This window comes from Catharus ustulatus, chromosome 1, assembly GCF_009819885.2.
Source record: "Catharus ustulatus isolate bCatUst1 chromosome 1, bCatUst1.pri.v2, whole genome shotgun sequence".
NCBI classification, from domain to species: Eukaryota; Metazoa; Chordata; class Aves; order Passeriformes; family Turdidae; genus Catharus; species Catharus ustulatus.
Window position 1 is genome coordinate 45567317 of NC_046221.1, and position 21814 is coordinate 45589130.

At 43.6% G+C, this 21814-nt stretch overlaps 1 protein-coding gene across 3 annotated transcripts in view; it reads left to right on the forward strand.

Annotated features, from left to right (window-relative positions):
- The window catches only part of TMEM108 (transmembrane protein 108), a 243682-nt gene that overhangs the window by 220256 nt on the left and 1612 nt on the right, over positions 1 to 21814 (forward strand). For 2 of the 3 annotated variants that reach the window (XM_033051959.2, XM_033051950.1), the window contains exons 4-5: positions 12121 to 13230; positions 21559 to 21713. In XM_033051959.2, the coding sequence (XP_032907850.1) occupies positions 12121 to 13230; positions 21559 to 21713 (1265 nt within the window). Of the gene's footprint in view, positions 1 to 5657; positions 6195 to 12120; positions 13231 to 21558; positions 21714 to 21814 lie in introns of those variants that run through there. The other variant, XM_033051969.2, reaches the window with a different exon arrangement.

Sequence of the window (21814 nt, forward strand, 5' to 3'; positions counted from 1 at the left end):
GCAGTCACACATATTAAGGGCAGTGCATTGAAGCCAGGTGCTACCACTGAGGTAGGCACTGACATAACCAGAAATCGAATGTCCCTGTTCTATGTCTGGCATTTCTGCATTTCCACCAGAAAAACAATCAATAGCCTTCAAGAGCAGAGCAGCCAGGTCATGGGGCAGAGGCACATCTCCCCTGCAAAGCATTAGGACAAGTACCTCAGGACTTGGCTGTTGCAGTGCTTTCTCAGCATGGGACACCCAGTACTGTAAAGGCAGAGGTGTGTGAGCACATGGTGCTCTCAGTAGCCACCCAAGGTTGCTGCACAGCTTTGCACAGCCTCCGTGCTCTTGGAGGGGAGATGGTGCAGGGGAGAGATAGGAGAGCAGCCACTCTCTATTTTGCTTTCTGATGCCAGCTTGCATCAGCAGTAGCTGAAAAATAAGCACTGTGCTTTGGGAACTGTGTTACAGCCTGACTGAAATGAAATTAAATGAGGCTCCCAGTGTAGTTTCTGGAGGGAGAAGGAGACAGATAAGATATCCACGTCATATCACCAACAACATAACTGGTATTAACGAAGCAGAAGTCAAGGATGAATGAGCATTGAGGCTGAGCTAACTTTCACATCAAGAGAAGATCCCCGAAGGGCTGTGTGCTGACAGGGCAACATGGAAAAGCTGGTACACTTAATCTCTTCACAAGGGCTGTTCTGTGAATAATCAGAAGTTGTTAGGGTTGTCAGTCCAATTTCCTTCCAAAATAGAATTAAGTGTGGAGGTGATGACATTTCAGAAATGGGTAAAGTAAATTCTTTCCTGAGTATAAACAGAGGCAGGTTTAACCAGAAAGGAGAGACAAATAAAATATCTTACCTGTAAAGTACTATGTGAATAATGCTGCAGTAGGGAGCCTGCACATGACTGTTGCTACAATTCCAAACAGTTATTTTCTGTTGATGGTGTCAAGTGCCAGGCTATCATGTGTAAGGCAGGATCACTTTAGTCCACTATGAAAACTTATATCATTAAATATAAATGATGCTCCAGACATGAAATATATTCCTGTGAAAAGACAAGACCAGCACATGTTCTAAATTGCATTCCAAAGTAGTTGGTAGTGGATCTTTTTTTCTTTTTAATTCAAATGGAGATGTAAAAAGAGGCCATCCACACAGAAAGGTGGAACATTTTACTTTGTTGTGTAACTTCATTTATGCTGAATTGCAAATATGAATTGCAGAAGTGAATGAACTGCAGAGTTGATAGAGCAGATTTTTATAAAGTGAGATCCTCTTCCTAACTTCACATGTATTTCCATTTAAATTACTCATCCCCTGACTAATCAAATACTCTGTGTCACCATGTCATGTCATCCTTCTGTTCCTTGTGTGATACTGCATATCTCCACCTCTTGAATCGAATTCAGAAGCAATAACACTGAGTGAAATACAAGCAGTGGAGTCCTGCTCTCATTAGCAGAAATTATATCCAGCTCCTGCTATGACCTTACTTATAAGTACATATGATATACTACACCAACTTGAACCATCATTCTTTCCAGACCAATACCCAGCTCCAAAGCATAGCAAAAAATCCATATCTCAATACCTGTGCAATCTTGCAATTCGCCTAATGGAGCAAAAACCCCATTACTCATTTCTACAGCCAGCAGCTGATATTTTCAAGAAGGGAATTTGATCTTCCCCTTTTATCTTAGTATGTCCTAATGCAACATACACCACTGACATTCTGGAGTTTCAGGCATGCACCTCTGTTTTTTTGCTGTGGAGGGGCTTTGCTGACACCCTCCGGCCATAAGCAGAGCTCCGTGGAGAGTAGCTCCCAGAGCATCCATGTGGCACAGTGTGGATGGATGGTGATGAACATCCAGATTATTCTGAAATCAGCTTTAGCTGAAACCAGGTTCAATTCAAGACTGCAAAGAGGCAATGCAAATTTTTGTCCCAGAAGCCAAAAGAAAGCTGTCTGTAGGAGGAATGAATAGAAATTAAAAGTAGGAGCTCACTTCTTTCCCTAGTAACCTTACATCCACTCCAGAGGCCTTGCTAGCCTGTATAATCCAGCAGATAATAAAATCAGATAGTAAAACCAGCACATTACAGCCTTTCTTGCTGATTTATGTCCAACCTTACATTCTTGTGCTGTTCTCACAGGAGAAAATCTGGACATGGTAACTTTCACTCCCTATTATAACCCAAGTCCATCTTGGGAATAATTTCCATTTGCATCTGACCCTTTGTATCCCCAGACCAGTCCCCAGTCCCCCATACCAGAAATGCTGACTCCCTTGATCCTGACCTGGTTTGCTTTTCACTTGCCCAGCTGTTAAACTGGGACTGTAAATAATTTGCACAACCTGTCCTCTGCCCATTTACTCACTCTGAGGCAGTGTCCCTTTTCCTTCGACTGGAAATGATCAAAAAAAATCAGAATAAAGCTTTCTTGCAGGTAAATATAGTAATTACTTTCTATTTGTGTCTTACCTGCTCATATAACAAATCAGTGCAAGCTTCTCATTACCAGCTCTCATTGGAGATCAAGCACAAGGATAACCAGGCACTTGGAAGTAATAATGTGTTTGAAGGCAGTATAAGTAATAAATCATTCAAATTACTTTCAGTGAACAGATGAAATGACAGAAACACCTTCAGGGCTTATAAAAGTTAGTCAGCCTGGGCATAACTACAGCATCCCTCCTGGCTGCAATATCGGAGTTTCTGTACCTGCAGTTGGAGAATTTAAGAACAGCTTTTGCAGGTAGAGGAGAAGGAAGTTCTGCACGGTCAAAGCAGAGGGATCCTCAAGTGGGAGGCTCTGCTTTACCTCACCAGTTGTCATACAGTGTGTTACAATATTTGAAATCAGCCATGGATCAGGAGTTAGTGGGAAAGATAAAAGTAGGATGGATAGAGGATTGATAGACAGGGTCTGTTCCTTTAAATGTTTTCTTAGAAAAGACAAGTTGAAATGACTGTGCTGTAATGAGAGAGTATCCTGAGTCTGGAACAAGCATCCTTGATTGATAGGCAAGTCAATGTAAATTGCTTAGAGCTGGAGGCTTAGTCCTGAAGAGATTAGGTTTGGAAAAGACATATCATCTGGTGCTGGAATCAAATGCCTTGGACCTGATTGCCTCCAACAGCAAGTGGAAGGATTTTGAAAGGAGTGCAGCAGGCCCAAGAGCTGTGTGTTTTTGGAAAAAGGTTTATGCATGAAGAAGTGGCTACTTCCTTATGCTACGCACTACTTTCCAGTTCAGCAGGCACCAGACATCTTGCCTTGCAGGGGCCAGGAGCACCTGATCTGTAGTGTGCTGTTTTTTTGAGAGGCAGCAGCACCAGTTTCAGCCAAATTAGTGTTTGCCCACTTACCCTCTAATATGTGAAAGAAAAATGATTCCTAATGCATCACCATGGAAAAGCTCTCAGGCCCTGTTTTAGTCCACTCTTTGTGCCAATGTAGTGTTGCTCTGTAAAGCTTGTTGTCCACTTGGTGTTCTGTAAAAGCTAGTTCTGAATGCCAAAGCAGTGGGATTTAATCTCCTGGAAAGTATCACAATACAGGGAGTGCATTTCACCTTTTCAAACATCACTTTTATTTATGGCCTTATGGTTTGCTTTATGATGATGCAATCTGAATAGGTAGAGGGATGTGAGGTGGGATTCCTCTCACCTAGTTTTCATCACCTGAATGATGGTCGTCAAGTTCAAATTCATCATCCTCAATGTGACCTCTTTTGCTAATGCAGGAGAGGTGCCTCTCTGAGGTACTAGTCAGCCTCTGAATGGAGTGAACTGCCTGCCAGAGCCACAGCTACCTTCTGTCAAGCATGTAACTTTTATATATGTGAAGTTACTCGCTGTTTGGGGAACTTTCAGAAATCTTTTTAGGATGGCTTTGAATCCTGCTTTCCCCTTTCTTATCAGTGCTTGGGCAATGGACACCCTGGCTTGAGTTAGCATCAGTGACACCAACTACATCCTCTCTCTGGCAAGGTCCTATTTTAAGCTTTTCATCTGAGGCCACAGCTATTTGTGTCATTGTCAAAACTCTTCAAAAGGTCCAGTGACATTGATGGTAGGTCTCTTAGAAGCCAAAGGTTCTGCAGTAACATAAGTAAGATCAGCAGCACTAAGTGCAGGTGAAAGAAAAGCCAGCTGCACATCCTTTCTGTCTCCCTTGGCAACAGCATCCTGCCAACAAAAACTGCTGCCAAGTCAAGGCTGGAAAGGAAGGGATGTGCATTTGCAAAGCTGGAGCTGGACAAGCTTTGTGTGAGGGGGGAGCTGTCAGACCAAGGAGCATTCATGTGCTTTTAAAATTATTTTTTTTGTTTGTTCCATGTGTTGTTGAACAAGGGAATGCACAGAGACTCTGTCCTTATGAAGAGTTTATATCTGAAATTCCAAATGAATTTCCAAATGCAGTTTTGAACCATATGTTTCCATCCATGACAGCACGCAGGGAAGAAATCTGTGGTGAATTACTACTTACAGATGTGGCAAATCCCCCAGTAAAGGTTAAAATACGTGGCATGGTTCTCTTGTTACGCCAGCTGCAGCTTCATGCTAAATCATTGTTTCAGCAGCAAGCTCTTAATCAGCCCCAAGTTCTAGAAGCTGCTAAACAAGCTGATATTTTTAAGGACCTTTTTTTTTTAAATAATGCACTAAACATCTTTATTTAGAAATAGAATTTATTTAGAATAGACTGGAAACAGTTAAGGGCAAAAAGTGAACTGCAAATGTCTGGGAGAAAAGGAGCATCATCACAAAAACACAGAAATGCAAAGCAGACCTTAGATTATTATTCGTACTCTGTTTTTCCACATCCTTCATGAAATTATCGTGCCTGTGAAGACAGACTTTCTGTAACTGTGGGTGAAATATGCTTGTGATACATGCACCTGCCTACTCTCCTGATAGGGACTTTTGTCCCCAAAAATCAACATTGGTGTCACTGTCAGAGTCCCCATAACTGCTAGTGCTGCCAGATCTCAAACCTGTTGTCACAATATCATTTCTTAGAGATTTGGCCACAGTGCCAAAAAGAAGTCTAGCGGCAATACGGTGATTTCCATGGCCTGAAAAAAAAATTAGGATGTTCTCACCTGGTGTGGTAAGAGAGAAGAAAGAACTGGCTTTTCTCTCTAGAATAATATTAGGAATTAATTTTGTGAGGAGCCCATGTAACAAACTGCTTGGGCTGTTGCAGCACCCTTGGATGCAACAGGAACTCCGAATCAAAAACTCTCGAGAAGCCCCAAACTTGTTGCTCTCTTAACATTTTCCTGTGCCTTTTGAGGGATTGGTATTTTGCTGCCCAGGACATATTTTGTGCTCTTCAGACAGCATGTTCTTCCAGACACCCAGCTGTGCCAAAGAGACAGGGAGACACCAAAAAAAACAGGAGAAATGGAAGAAGGGAGGCAGGATTATGGCTTCAGTAATCACAAAATCTGTGGACTTCTTTTTGCCCATTCACCACTGAGGAGTGAAGAAATAAAATACAGAGTGTGCATTTTGATGCAGGGAAGGAGAAGGAGAGACGGTGATCACTATTTCATTCCCTGTATTTTCCTCTGACAGGAATATTAATATCATTAGAGATAATTGGATAAGTGGAAAGTCTGGTGGAGGTGGAGAAGCAGGAGGTAGATCTGTAAAATCTATCCACACACAAAAAGCTAAGAACTGCTCTGGAGGGAGGGCACTCTGCCTTGAAATAGGGACTGAACAGCCTCACAAGGGCATGCAGCTGGGGTGCTTGTTGCTGTTTTGTTCCCGGAAAACGAGAACTGCCAGCAATCCTCTGGCATCTGAATAGACTCGTGTCAGACAAACTGTATCTGGACTTGATGGGAAACCAAGCTGGAATACCAAGCAGCCCTTCGATCTGCTGGCAGAGAGGGGGACTGGCTCAGTAAGTAATCCTGCCTTGCAGTTGCAAAGGTACTCCATAAAGGAGTGAGCCCTCTCGCTGCACAGCCCTGCAAGACACGCCTGCCTGGGCTGTCTCTGTCCTCATTCCTTCAAACCAGTTCCAACAATAACAGCAACTCCTGCGTGCAACTGCCTCATTAGAGAGATGTATTTTCCCTTTTTCCACTGAGGGATGAAGCTTCCAAATCCTTGTGATGTGAGCAGGTGAGGATGTCTGCTGACAAGTCCAAATGATATTTTCAGGTAAGTGCTTACCTTGAATGAGCAGCTAGAGTCAGGCTCTTTATTACCGTCTTCTCAGTAATTACTGTTGCCCTGATTGTCAGTAAGCCTTTTCACAAGCTTGAACAGCTCCAATATCTGAATGTATTTAGCTGAGTAGGGGATCTAAATAATTTCTAAAGCACCTATCCCTATAGTATCTGTGAGTCTCTAGTGCAGTGTGAGAATGAATTGGGAACTGCTTGCTCTGTGACAGCACGACACTGTTCTTTTTGTATCACCCATTGTTTAACTCTCTGGAGGGCCAGAAATTAATTTTGATTCACAGGCTCACTCTCTTAAAATCTGTGGTATAAGTGCATTTTAAAGCAATAATAGTGGTCTGCAATGTTTTTGTATCTTTAAAGGACCATGACTTCTTGCCACATGAAAACCATAACTGCTGTTGCTGTTGTTGCACAGAGAGTGTCAGCAAGAGCTGCTTAGTTTGTGTTTGTACATGTGGTTTCCAGAGCTTCTGCTGATGTTGTTTAATGTTACTGTAAATAGAGCTGTTACTCTGTGTGTCTCATTCCCTGCATTTTACCAAATGCTTGTGTGCTGAAGTTCAGGTTGGTCACTCGTCTAACACCATAGAAAACAGACAATAACTTGTAAGTTAATATCTGGAACTTCTGGCATGACAGATAGACTTTCAGAGAAGAGAATTTTTCTATGCAGAGTAACCTACTTTTTCTTCCCTCCATTCTGCAACCAATCATAGAGATTAAATTTGCTTAACTCTTTGTTTGTACAAAGGCTGCTTTATTGTGAGTGAGGATCGTATTGCTCAGACGGACTACAAAGAAATTACCTTAACGGAAGTAATAATGCACACTTTGTACACAGTTTCCATGTATTAAAAATTCATTTTGGTCCCTGTAACATTTTAGGTTTGTTGAGAGACACATGAGAAGTTATTAGTGTCGAGAAGAAAGCTTTTGTTACAACAATAACATCATTGTTGCTTTGAAGAGGTTTTGCACAATCTTCTCTCGCTATTAGTAAGTCAGGACAGGAGCACAGAGAAGCTTCAGCATCCTGCACTGTGGCCACGTACACCCAAGCCCTGGATCTGTAGATAATGGGTCCTTTGTAGGACAGCTCCTGTTGCTTTCCTTGCCCACGGCAGACTGAAATAATGAGTCCAGCAGTAGGTCTCTGCACAAAAAGCTCTTCCTGACTTCCCAGAGCAAAAATGTTTGCCAAGTACTGCTCAGGCTGGCTCTGTTTGTCTTACTGCAAGGTCCGAGGTAGCAGAGGTCAGAAGGGGTCAAACACCAGACTGAGCTGGTTGTGCATGTTCATTTGCTGTAGAAAATGTAAATGTGCAGCTCAAAAGTTTCCACTGTATCTCTGGCAATTAGGACTTGATCCAAACTCGCTAAAGTCATTGGGAACCTTTCCACGGGCTTTAGAACAGGAGTTACGTAAGTTTGTGTTGTTTAAAAGGGGTGCCCCAGGGAGGCATGAGCTGACTCGACAGCCACATGCCTGCTCTGCCCCGTCATGCAAAAAGGCTGTTCTCGAAGTGCCCATGAAGTGTCCCGTGCAGCACCAGGCAGTGTTAACTCCTGAGTGAAACCTTCTAATGCTGTCCTGTGGACGCTGGCTCCTGGTGGAGCCTCCCAAAGTCCAGAGATACAACACAGAACGTAAGCTGCTGAGGCCTGAATTGCTATTTTTTTCTGTTACGGAGGGACACAGTTCTGCCACCTCTGTGCAAATAAAAGGATCACAAGGAAGTTTCCAAGTGGTAGAACCCTAAGGGTTTCATAGTCTAGGAAAGTAAAGTACTCCTAACTTTTCTGAGACTTACTGAAGACATAAACCATTGTCACATACACAACTATACACACCATTTCTGGGCTTCTCATGTGAGTGTTCAGTGGGAAGAACGCGCTGCAGGGAGATCCTGTTGGGATTTGAACCATTGTACCATGCTGTGAGGAAGGAGTTTTAATGGCTAAATGCACATCAGCACCCTCTGTGTGCATTCTTCAGTCATTCTGCTGTGTTTCAACCTTAAGTTAATTCCTTATATACTTAATATACCCTTCCAGGTGCACTGTGCACTATGCAAGACCACAGTTCACACCACAGAGATGTCAGGTCAATCAGCCTTCTTATTAGGGTTGAATGGATTTAATGTAGCCATAAAATAATGTTCCAAAAGCGTGAATTTGACGCATAGCATTTAAAAGACAAACCAGTTTGACCTGTTCTGATCCTGTACCTTAGAAACTGCCCCTTATGAAAAAACTTAATGGTGTGATCTGACCTTTGAAAATATTATTATTTGCTATAATGTGCTTGCATCAGTCTGTATTATTATTATGCCAGTAGATCGTAAGGACTGCCAGTCCTTACTCCAAAGGGCTCATGCTCTAAGTAAAATCAGCTCTAAGAATCTTAGGCAGCCAAAAACGAAGGATTTTGGCAAAGACCACAGGACTGCACTTTGAACTAAACAAGAGCATTTGCTATCTCATCTGGGATATCAAAATTTGGCCAGGAGAACTTGATAGCAACCAGAAGGCTTCCTTTCAGTGGAAGTGGAATTGAAGGTAAGCTGAGGCACCAGGGAACAGCTGGCATTGTACCCACCATGATCCTTCACTTAGTGTGGGTGCATTTGTGAAGCACAGAGAGAGGGGAGAGAAGGAAAGAACATCACAGGTACTGGATAAGTCCATTTCTGTAAGAAATGCTTCCTGCATCTTAGTACATAAATTTAGAATATCATTTTCCTAGGCTTAAGCCAAAGTTACCAGTAAGGGCAGTCCAGTGTCAGGAAATTCAGTAAGAGCCCTGCTCTGTAAGACTCAGTGATAGAATATCCTCACTGATAGAAAAGTAAAAAGTGGGAGCTCTGGGCAATCAAGTCACTGCAAAACCAGACAGAGCATGCTTGGGTGATGATGCAGAGTATCTAAAAATACCAGTTCCAGCTTTACTTTTGCTTTCCAGCAAATTAATTCTACTTAAAAGGGCCAACAAAACCCACTGTGAAGTCCTTATCATCAGCTGTTTCTCTCTAAATATACAGCACTGGGTATTTTTACAGTGATTTACTAAGCTGAATATTTTTCCAGTAGTTAGGGGCACAGATTAGCTCTTGTGGTTACTGAAGGAATTACTGTGGTTCATCCAACCAGCAGAAAAAGTATCCTAAAAAGCTGTAGCTTATAGGGCCACAGTGGCTCTGCAGAGGCTGTTAAAACAAGAGTGGCAGATGAGCAAAACCTGGCTGCCACAACTTGAGATGGCCAAATATCACGGGAGTTATTGTTTATTGTCAGATAAATTACTTCTGTTGTAGTATTTCCTATAAATATTTATTCATTCTTTACAAGCCACCTAAAGGTATGAGCTAAATGCATCTGGTTTCCCATGCCTGATGTGCAGTGACCTGCTACCACAACAGGCTGCCCCAGAGAGACTATAAATCTTTATCAGAGCAGGCCTCAGATTTATCAGTATTTCAAGAAGTGGAGATGGATATTAGGTGGATTTTCAGTAAAAGATCAGGGTTTCTAACCCCAGGGCACAATATGCAGAAAAGCTGACAACTTCTTTATTCCTTCAGGAACATCCTGGAGAAAAATATTAATCCAATAGTGATGGGGTTTTTTGGTGTGTGAGGTGTAAGAGAAGGCAGGTACACAAAGATCATCCAAAAATTCTAACAGGTATTACAATTTTTGTGATCTAGTATCCCATAATATCTGCCAACGCACTTTATCTTGTGTGCTCAGAACAGCAGGCCCAAAGTTTCCTGCAACATTATCTCCATACACCAAATCCAAAATAAATCGTCATCCTTTCCTCTTTGAATTTATTCTGTGGCAGCAACTTGTCTTGGCATGAAATATTAGCCATATGGACACTAGAATGTCTGCTTTGACCTTGACCTCAGAACATGCACTGCCAAAAATGTGAGGATAACTCCTGCCTTTTATTTCCAAGAGTGATGCTCCATGAGTACAGCCCGATCTGCTCTCCTGGTTGCATCTCAGTGTACAGAATTCATGGGTTTTAATTTGGTGTTCTGCTAAGAGCATATTGTCTGTGGCTGGCTAGGAACTGGGAAGCAGTATCCCAGACAATGGTTTATTTGGCAGAGATATTTATTCCAGAAAATTAAAAAAAAAAAAAAAAAAAAAAGGGGAGAGGTAATTTTAGCATCAGGCAGTGGAAAGTGCATTACTTGTAACTGGTTCTCTCCATATTATTTAGTCAGTGTTTTCATTTTCTGGATACACTTCAAAGTAACAGGAGGCTGCTGGGGGCAAGATGAGATGAATTTTTTTGGTTGCAGAGCTCTGTGCTTCTCTGGCTCAGAAATGATGGGTAGTGATCAAAGTAGAACATTTAGCTGGGCAAGAGGAATAGATACTGCTCCTCTGGTGAGTTTTTGCTACATGTATTGCAGTGATCATGAATAGGTGTGAACGATACCCAGGGTTCAGAATAAACACATTTCACCACATTTGCATTTGCCCAACATGAAACAGAATCAGGGCCAGCAGACACATAATCAGAGATCTTCTTTCACTTTCCCAAGTCCCTGTCTTCCTTTGGTCCACAACAGACATTCCCAAACCGTGTAGAACTAAATGGCATGAAGAAAGCTGGTCAGGTAGGAAGGGTAGAGCAAGAGGCAGGAAGGCATGCCACAGTCCTGGCTGGAAGTTGATCATCACCCAATTTGGAGTCCTGCAGTTTTGACGAACACATCTACCTGACTTGTTAAGACTGTGACAACATTTTTCACCTTGATGCTGCTGGTTGAAATTCACACTTGCACAGTGCTAATGGTGCCATCTGATGATGCTCAGCGGACTGTGCAAAACGGATTTATTCCATGTGCTTCCTAGTGGGCAGAGATCCACATTGCACTCGACAGCTTCAACATATGGAAATGGCGACATGTGATTGATGTGGTCCCTGCAGGTCACGCTAACTCACGGCATATTAGCCCTGCATCCTGGGGAGGCTTATGCTAGTGCAGCTGCCCACCTCCATTATCTGAACTAGGAATAAATGAAAGAATTGATGTTTCCAGCGGTGTGAATCTGGCACCTCACTGAAATTATGTGCAATGCTGAGGGAGGTGAGAGGCAAAATTCACACAATCCAACTCACAGCACATGTGAGCACAGGACAGGTTACAACCAAACTTTGGTTATGGGTGTGAAGGGCAGTTGTGTTAGATCACAATAATCACAATGTTGTTTAAAATGGCTGGGATAGCTGTGTTTTCTTGTTAATTTTTGACATTTGCCGTGACCAGATTTTCCAAAGTCGGTCAGTAAAGCACAGCATGTATAAACCAGGTAGCCCTCTCATCAGACATCCCTTCTTGACCTAATTTTCAGCAAGGCCTAAGCAGCTGCTCTTTCAAAAAACAGATTGCTTAATGGCAGCCAAGACTGGAGGCAGCCAAATTTAGGATTTTGCGGCCAAAGGAGGGAGCAGACTAAGGTTTCCCATAATGATATGGACATTCATCTGGACACCTCCTGGCCACGATGAAAATGAGGACGTCTGTTGTTTCTGCCCCTGAAATGTAGGATGCGTTTTAGCTTCTCCAGGGAAATCACTTGCCCATGGCATTTTAAAGCTTCAGATGAGTGGATACTGCAAGCTCCTCTCTCTCACTCTTTGCCACAGGAATTCCCTGTAATCTTGTTCATCACTCTCATGGCCATGGGGTCACCACAGCTCCTGCAGATTTGTCTTTCTCTTCCTTTCACAGAGAAGCAAACGAAGTTGGATACTAACTCTCTGTCCCTCTGCATAACATAGAAGGTATTCCTTCCTGCCAGACACACAAGCCATGCTGTCCCCATCCACTGGTTCCCCCCCAGTGTCTCACCCTCTTTCTGTGCTTTTTTTTCCTCAGGTGTTCTACTGATCTTGGCACTAACAGAAGAGCTGGTGTTTTCTGCTCAGGTACTGTCTCCCACTGTCTCCTCCTCTCAGGGCTTCCCAATGAACACTACAACTATCACAGCCATGGGAACAACACCTCACCACAAAGACCACCACACGGCAGAGCCCCTTCCCATGTCTGCTCAAGCCATGTCCCACCCCATCAGCCTGGTGGAGGAAGCCCCTTCCACTGGGCAAGAGCAAGAGAGTGGCCCTCGCATCGGCGAAAAGGAAACTTACCATTTGTACAACCAGAGTGCTTTGTACTCAGGACAGTCTCGCCCCAAGGGGAAAATATTCCAGGTTTTCAAAGACAACTTCTCAGAGTCAACAGAGCCTTACCTAAAGACGACCCTGCACTCTCCCTTCCCTACCCTGAGGAGCCCTTTCACAGACCACCCATTTCAGTCCCAGACCACAGCATCCAGTGATCCAAATGGAATGGGGCTGGCAAGAACTACACACTCAGACCCTTCTCCCCACCGCACCTCGGGAAGCCGTAGGGAAGCAGAGCGAGGGGATGGGACCGAGGCAGTAGTGCAGGAGGCAGATTTTGCCACCACAACTGCTGGACCATCAACTGATCCTGAAGCAGTGTCGGTGCCTTTTAAGCCCACCCGCTATGGCGTGTGGGATATGCTGAGCAAAAACAACTCTTGGGTAACCTTGAATCTCAGTACAAATGTCCCTCTGTTTGCTGGCTCTGGATCTGCTACAGCAGCAGCTGGTCACTCAGTTCAGACCAGTTTTGATGTCAGCATCTCGTCCCCGGCAGCGAGAGACCCTGAGGGGCTCACTCCAACGCAGCACAGCGCGGTGACCAATGTCACATCACCGGGCAGTGCTCTCTCCTCAGTGCCTGCCACGAGGTTGTCCAGCTCCACCTCCACAGCTGGCTCCACCGCCACTGGGAACTTCCTGAATAGACTGGTTCCTGCCGGGACCTGGAAACCAGGTGTGCAAGGAAACATCTCCCATGTGACTGAGGGGGACAAACCCCAGCACAGAGCAACCATCTGTCTCAGCAAGATGGACATTGCCTGGATCATTCTGGCTATCAGCGTCCCTATATCTTCATGTTGTAAGTTAATTAAAACTTTATTTTACTTTCTCTTTCCTTAAGATTCAGATTTCAGCCCATGATTCAAGGACTAGCTGGAGACTTAACAGACGCAGGCCACCTTGGGATGGATGAGATGCACAGGCATTACATTCACTGACCAAAGTGTTTGCAGGACTGAAAGTTACAGTCAAAGCATACTTGCTCTATTGCTATTAAAAATGTAAGGGGTGACTCCCCATTTGAGGGTGTAACACTAGCCTGAACAACTCTAGAATGTGAAGCAACTTTATGCCAAGGTGTTTAAGACAGTGGCCAAAAACTTGATCAAAGACAGTGATTCTTTCATCTAGGAACTAATATTTGCCACCCTGAAATTGGATTTTAAAAGCCAACTACTAACCCAAAGGATTAATAACATCTAATTAATCTAATAATTAGTAATGACTAATAATTCAGGAAATACCAGTTTTCCAGCTCAAGGTAATACTTCATTGCAGGCAGTGCATGAACTTTCAGATTTAAAAATCTGATAACCAAAATGCTGGTTTCCTCCATTTTAATTTCAATTTACAGCTGCCAAGGGGAGAGAAAGATTTGGAAACCTTGGCCTTCAGCCACCTGGAGTCAGCCACCTGCAGGACCAGGGCAGGCTGGGTTTCCAGAGCTGGCTCAGGGTCTTGTTGTTTGACTCAGTTACAAAAAACACACTAGAAATCATAAGCAAGCTTGTGAATGCTTGCCAGGATGTCCCGTGCTTAGCTGGGTTGTATCAGCTTGGTGGGACAACATATTCTCTGGGGTCTCACTTCATGGGGTGTGATTATGCTGATCTGTCTGGAGTGAAACAAAACCAAACATTTCCCAGCCTTTGCTGCCTGAGGAAACATAAAGAGGTAGCAGCCAACAATACTGAGTATTAACGCTGTTATTTACATCTGTGAGCTGTGCTGAGGACAAGGCTAGATGAGCTGCCTGATCCAGGCTCATACACAGCTTACTCCAGCCAGAACAGACAGTGCTGCTGTTTCCTGCTCTTTCTGAGGTGCAGACACCTGATCCTGCCCCTCTCCTTCTGCCTGGATCTGACTTGTCACTTCCCTGAGACACTTTCAAATTGTTAAAGTGGCCAAAAAGCATTCACTTTACTCTTTGGTACTTTCAGTCCACCCAGTGAGCTGAATCAGCTCCCCACAAAGTCAGATGAGCATGAAACCCAGAATGGATGATGCTGCAGGAATGCAAACCTGGAGAGGGGACCATATTAATCCTTACAGCAGCTGCAAATTATTGGGTTATTGGTCAGCATATGTGTTAGATTCACACCTCTGGGACCATCAATTCTGCTATTGCCAACGTGGTTAAAACCACAAGTGAGAACAAAGCTTAAGGCTAAAAGATGGACAATCAAAGAGAAATCAAAGCAGAATTTGTATATGCGTTTCTGTGTAAAATGGAGAGAAGAAACTGGGACTTTGCAAGCACATGGTCAGAAGTAGCAGTATTTGATGATTTGATGAACTATGCTTTGTCTTTCCATCAATAGAATTAGAGGATCAAGTAAATTCTTCCAAGAATTACATTTTGGCCAATATCCAGAAAGAAAGCTGAGCTGGATAGAAAGCATCTAAATACAAATAAGTAGTGTAAAACCATACAACACAAGCATGGGAAGCATAGCCAGTGGGTAAATTGGTCTGTGTGTACAGAGTGCTATATATGAGATAAATAACAGTAACAATAACAATAGTAATAATAATAATATGAAAAATCTGACAGCAGGAGTGCTAACCCATTATTCATTAGACAGAGGTGTTAGCACTTTTCTCCTTTTCATTTGTACCATAACGGTATGTGTTCATGTGACTCTGCCTATTCTGGTTCTTGTATTCATAAGCTACATTTTTTTTAAAAAAGTCAAATGCAATTTTGAAAGTTATCTGTCTCAGCTCTAATACAACTGAGTTTTTAAACAATTCAAGTATTTCAGTCCTCCTATCAAGACCAGATTCCTGTGGATGGCCTTCACTGGAACTCTCCTTTTAAAATCCAGTGATCCTCTGATGTATTTCAGAGTTGAAATGAATGGCAGGCAGGCATTTAAATGGTATATTTTGGGGGTGGTCTGGCTTTAGTGCCTAGGAAATGGATTTAATCGCGGCATTTCACTGTCCAAGGCGTGCTGCACCCCGGAGGGATGAGGGATGAGGGATGAGGGATGCGGGATGTGGGATGAGGGATGCTCTGTGCTGCGTTGGGTGCGCGGTGCGGGCTCTCCGAAGGGCACTGTCGCCACCTCCCGGGCACAGGCGGCCCGCACTGGCATGTACTCCTCTCCTCCGGCCTAGGACAGGCTGAAGAATGAAGAACACGTATTTGGGGCTCATTTCGTCTTCAAACAGGGAAGGAGTTTTCCGAGAGAGGCTCTCACAGTTGTTGTGGGTACGGATTGAGAAAAAAAATACTGTCATGCTCTTGCCTTGGGATGCTGAAAGGCTGTAGAGGCACAATCCCATGCTTCTAAATATCTGAGCTGCGTTAGGAGGGATCAAGCCACGGAGGAAGTCACTGAGGACCCCTGTCACGGAAGGTGACAGCTGTGGGCTGGTAGCTCTGTGTTCAGGCTGGCACCTTCAGAACCAGGCAGAGGGAAGTGGGGAAGTTAGCCATGCACCCTTGAAAGACATGGAAAGAGGTGAGGAGAGGCAACCCAGAGCCTGTGCACAAGGCTGCAGAGCTGCAGGAATCCAATTAACTCAGATCCCTTGTCCTGCTAATGAGGGGTGCCCCTGAGCCCATGCCAACTGGCTGACCTCTGGGCTGTTTTTCCAGAGCATTTGCAGAGCTATGCAGTGACCAGAGCATCTCTCCTCTGCCAGGAGCCCTTGTGTCTTTCCATATAATCTCTCCTCTGTGCAAGGAGTTACAAGAAGGCTGGAAGAGCTTTCTTTGGAGGGCTTCTGGTCACAGCTTGTGCTACCCTAAAATCCTTGGAAGGGAAAACACATAATGATTCTGCAAAGATGTCTCTGTTGCTCTCTGATCCCTACATGCTACTTGCTGTTGCACCTTCTAGTAACAGACGCCTGTTAAATTGAAACCTGTGGGCATTTGAGCTTCTATAGCAGAGGAAGTGACTTGCTAGACAGCAACCATAGGAGCCTTTGGCTCCTGATCCCCACTGAAAGATGTGCTTGGGATGCTTAACTTCTCCTCACAAGGGGACAGACCCTGCTGGGGTTTCTTTGCTGGCCCATCCCTGCTGTGGGGGTTTGCACCAAAGAACAGGAAGCAGCAGAGTGTTTGTTCAGCATCCCTGTATTCTGACATCTGAGCCCCACTGAGGACTGGCAGGTCTCACTGGCCATGCTGATGGCACAGCTCGGGAACTGCAGCATGAGCCAGAGGATCTGTGCCTCAGGAACTTGCCTGCTTAAATAAGAACTGGGATTTAGCCTCCCACCCTTACAATACATACTTTTTTACAGATGCACAGATTTCTGAGCTCTGCTGAAATCCCTGAAACTGCTAGCTGGAAGAGTAATGCTTTGAGTAGGAATGCACAAGGCATGTCTGCTGCATGAACCTGGGGAAATCATTTCACCTTTTGGCAGCTTAGTTTCATGGTATAAATAATGAGGGTAATATGAGGCTAATGCCATTGGAGGGCTGCAAAAATGAAGGATTCTGTATTATTCCCTTCCCAAAATAGCAAAATCATATACAACAGTGATGTCATTATTTTCTTCATGTCACAGTTTGACTTGGTTTTGCAGTGTCCTTCAGGCAGCCTTGAAAACGTTTGTGCACGTGCTGTTGTACATGTGTAGGTGCAATGCAGAACAAGACACAATATGAGCTCATTTTAAAACCCACCATTCCAGTCCTTGGGTTCCTGGTCCTTGCATCACTGTAACTGCAGAATGACACAATGAAATGTGGAAGAACGGGAACTTGCAAATCAGATGCACAGAAGTCAATTCATCCAGTCAGTTTTGCTGACATGGAAGAACACAAGAGGAAGGCTGAGCCTCTGAACACAGGCATCAGCAGAACTCAAAGAATATGTGAAGAATTGCCTTGGGCCTAAGCTCATTTAGCTCATATTTCACACACTGGAGCTCTTTCCAAAACTACCTCATTCACCTTCTCCATCACAAAACCTATACTTGCTTCCTGGTCTAAAGCGACAGAAATCCCAAGCCCTGGGCCTAATCCCCAGATGTGAACTCAGGCTGAGCTGGAGTGACTCCTGTCTCCAGGTGTTAGCAGCTGTAGTCAATAACCACATCCATCCTTTATCACAGCTAAGTATGTGCTGCTACATATAGGAAACCAGGGAAATTGAAAGAAATATGGAAAAAGCACTTTTGGTCATTGAGAGAAAGGTTCTTTAAACTTAGTTTATGTTGTGATCTGCAGCCGTAGGGAGAAGTAAATGAAGATTCTTCACCCTGAATATTGCATGACTTTTAAGTGCTTACAATTTCAGGTCTGTTAACGCCGTGTTTTGTGTGGCAGCTGGAAAGTGGGGGAAGGGAGTGTGTGGCTGTATAAGATTGGTAAAATATTTTAGTGAGTTGAAGGGAAAGACTGTCAGAAAACTGTAGGGAACTGTTAAGATCTCATTACAATGCATTAATGAAGCTGGTATTGAATGTGGTATATAATCACAGTGGGTTATATTTAAAAAAAAACAAAACACCAGAAGATTAGAAAAGCATCATGGAGTGATTTAGGAGTGGAGAAATGCTACATAATTCCACTTGTACCATGATATAGCACAAAAAGAGGCAGAAGCCTACATATATAGGAGAGATTTCTGACAATGAAGTGGAAGTTTTTAATAAAAAAGGCAAAAGAACATGGAGAAAGTGATGGTTGAAGGTGAAGGTATTTACATAAGAGTAATGTAATCATGTCCCTACAATGGAAATTAAACATTGAAACAAAATTTGTGGGGAATGGGATAGATATATGGTCACTTTGTATCTTTAAACAAAGCTGAGTGTTTTCCTATGAGATGTGCTGTATCTTAAATACAGATTATGTTAAAGGTAGCAGAATAAAGTCTCCTGGTGTGCAGGGGCTATGTGGGTGACAGTAGACATGTTCCCACCAGCCTAGAAACTTGTAAATCTGTAAGAATCTTGTTTCTCCCATTTGTGGGATGTTTTATGTCCTGTTTCATAGGTGGGGAGACAGATAGTGCAGATGTAACTTGCCCTATGGCCAGAGAATGTCCAGTGTCAGAGCTGGAGCTCATCAGCAGCTCAGCCCATGAACATACGAAAATACATGGGTTAGAAATGCTTCCAAAATCTCTGAACCTCCAGAGACCCCTGGTATTTCCTAACACAGTGTCACATGTATAAGGGACTTCAGGCTGACACAGGGACAACACCGACATGTCCTTCTCCTTGCACTCACTATTGACTTGAACATGGAGCAGGCAAAGGAAAGTTAGTTGAGCTTTTCTGGCTCCCAGAAAGCAACCAGAGGATTGCTTGAAAACCAGGGAAGAGTTAACCACATAATATACCAGGATAGATGCTGCAGCTACAGGTTCTCTCTTCAGCTCTGTTGTTGTCATTCCTGCCATTTGTGCCTTCCAAACCATCTCTGCCCTCTGTGTATTTTATCCACTTAATATGGCCTTCCTGGCCATCAGAGTTGTCTGTCCAGAGAGTTTTTCTGTAATACATGTAATTCTAATTATGGGAACAAAAGGATATCTAGGAATATTGGCAAAGCTGTACCCTGGTCCTAGTGTTGTTCTGGAAGTGGGAGGTGCTATGTGTGCTACATTAATTTCATTAAAATATGCCCAAAATGTGGCATGTTTCATGGTAGATGTGGTACTTAGTGCCATAGTTTAGTGGTGGATCTGGCAGTTTTAATGGTTGGACTCAACATTCCTAAAGGTGTTTTCCAACCTAAATGATTCTATGATTCCATGCAAGGGGCAGTTCATATAAGATGAAGAGAGAATAGCCTCATTCCAGCCCTGCTGTCCTCATTCAACCCTCTTAAATGAGATCTCCTCTGCTTTGAATTGGGGCAGTTTAGATAAAAATCCTTCTGCTAAAATACATATTTATGGAAGCTCAGGAACCCATTTTTCATGCTCTTCCATCCATTTTCTTGTGTATGCACTATGGTTGGAGGCGAAGAATGTAATTAAGAGAGGGAGAATTACTGCTGTATGTATCTACACATGGCAAGGCTACTTCCTGCTGGAAGAAGCTGAGATCTCTCTCAACTCAGTGTCACTGGCTTTCCAGCCCCTAAACCCCAAATCCGAAACTTCTCTGTCAGCTGCCACAACATTTTATAAGCTGTATAACCTCAGGTTTTCAAAAAAATACTTGTACAGAGTTGACTTTACTGGGGCTCTCATGTCCTCAGGCGCCTTCAGAAATGCTCTGTGCCCTTGGGGACAGACTGAAAAGCTCCAAGAACTTGAGGACTAAATGCAAGTCCTGCATCACTTCCTAACCCTCCTGAGCCTGCAGGCTGGGCTGAGACACAGAGAGGGCAGCAGCCAAAGTAGGGATAAAAGGTGGAGCCCTTTAGGATGACAGGCACTTCCCTAGTTCTGGGGGACCATGAGGTGCAGCAGCAGGATTCAGACTATAGGACTGTCAGCAGATGAAGTTGTTAGTCACAGAGCTGCCTGAACTGAAATACATTGTCGTTGGTTTTTTTATTAATTCTTAGTAGTTTATTCTCTTTTTTTAAAATAGAGCTCTAATCTTTCACTTTTGTGTTGCTATTTTTATGTGGTAGATGGGATAAGAAATTAGACCCATGGCACATAGGTAGCTGCACTGTTTGTCAAAACATGCTTAGGAGCAGTGATCTCTCTGCAGTCTTTCCTTTCCTCTGAATTATCATTCTAATGCCTAATTTTACCTGTAGCTGAGGAAATATATTATTCTGATTCATTAGTATTTTCTCTCTTCTCTTCTACCATGAGGGATTTAGAAATGATAGAGGGAATTTACAGCAAGGCATTTCTTATTTCATGGGTAAAAATCAAAGCAAGCACATGTGCAGCTACCTGTCTGTATGAATCAGGTAGCTTACAAACACAATTGGTCAGTGAATTCCAGAGGTAAGGGAAGCTCACACATTACAGCTCTGAGCAAACCCTTGCACACACCACAGCTTCTGCCTGAGTGAGGGCTGGTGGAAGCAGTAATTCTGTTGCTGTGTTGCCTGTCTCTCATAAAGTTGCCAGGATTACCCATTTGAATCACAAGAGACGAATAAACTGAAAGCAATTCCAGAAAATAACACTCAGCCAGTTTTGTGTTCAGATGTCTTCTGGGAGAGAATTACCTGCGCATTTCCGGGGCCCAGGGATGCCTGTAGCCCTGAGACCAGACAGACTCCTGAACATCAGGAGTTTCACTTGCTGGTCACTTTGTCTTGCCTAACTGCTCTACTTTAAGTTCAGATATTTCAGATTGTAAAAGCTTAGGTGTCCTTTGGAGGTGAGGGAAAAAAACCACTCTCAGACATTACCCAATGCCCAGGCAAGTGTGAAGGAACAGGTTACCCTTATCAGTAAATCCCACATCTCACAGCTAATGGAGATAGGCAGGGAAACCCCAGCTCTGGTGTTAACACTATCCTGGAAGCATAAGGTATGTGAGAAAGGTGCCACAGGGTATCTCCACGCCACCCTACCCCTGTGTCATCCTACTCAGGCACCCATCTGTTCTCCAGCTGGTTGCTGAAGTGTTGGAAATGGTCATAAACCAAAATCCAAGTTACAAATGGCAGGCAACAGAGGCAGGAATCACTGGCACTTCAGGACAGAAGCTTTGGGTATTGAAGACATGCAACTGCAAGCATTTATGAATTTGCTGTTTGAGCTAGGACAGGTATCTCTCACTTGCTAATGTGCTCATCACTGCAGCCTCTGAACATACCAGATGCAGAAAAGATCCCCACAGAAGCATCTTAGTCCCTGAGGAATGCCCTCTCTCCTAGAGGGTCTATAAATCCCCACTTAGGTATTAAAATGCCATCAGTTACAACAACAAAGCTTTCCATTAATCAGGCAGCCACATCTTGAAGATTATACTCTCACATCAAAAAGAAAGTAGAAAATTTTCTGCCAAAGCCCAAAGCCTCATCTGCTTGGCCCAGATTCTGACATAATTGTGTGGGGTTTGTTAGCAGAGAGCTAGCTAGGACTGACTGAGACTGAAGTGTATGAACACAGGTCACCAGCCCTCTCCTTAAGTAACATAAAGTAAATAAATCCATAAATCCATGGTACTGAAAAGTCTTTATTGAAAGGAAATAACCAGATTTTTGACGTGTTTCTATTAACAGCAGTTCTACTGACAGTCTGCTGCATGAGAAGGAAGAAGAAGACATCTAACCCAGAGAACAACCTGAGCTATTGGAATAATGCTATTACCATGGACTACTTCAACAGGCATGCTGTAGAGTTACCAAGAGAGATCCAGTCACTGGAGACTTCAGAGGTACCTCACTTACAGAACTGGTGTCTGAAAAGTGTAACTGAAGCAATGCTGGGAGGAGGGGAGAGGAAGTTGTATTAATAAAGCCTTGAAATCTCTACACA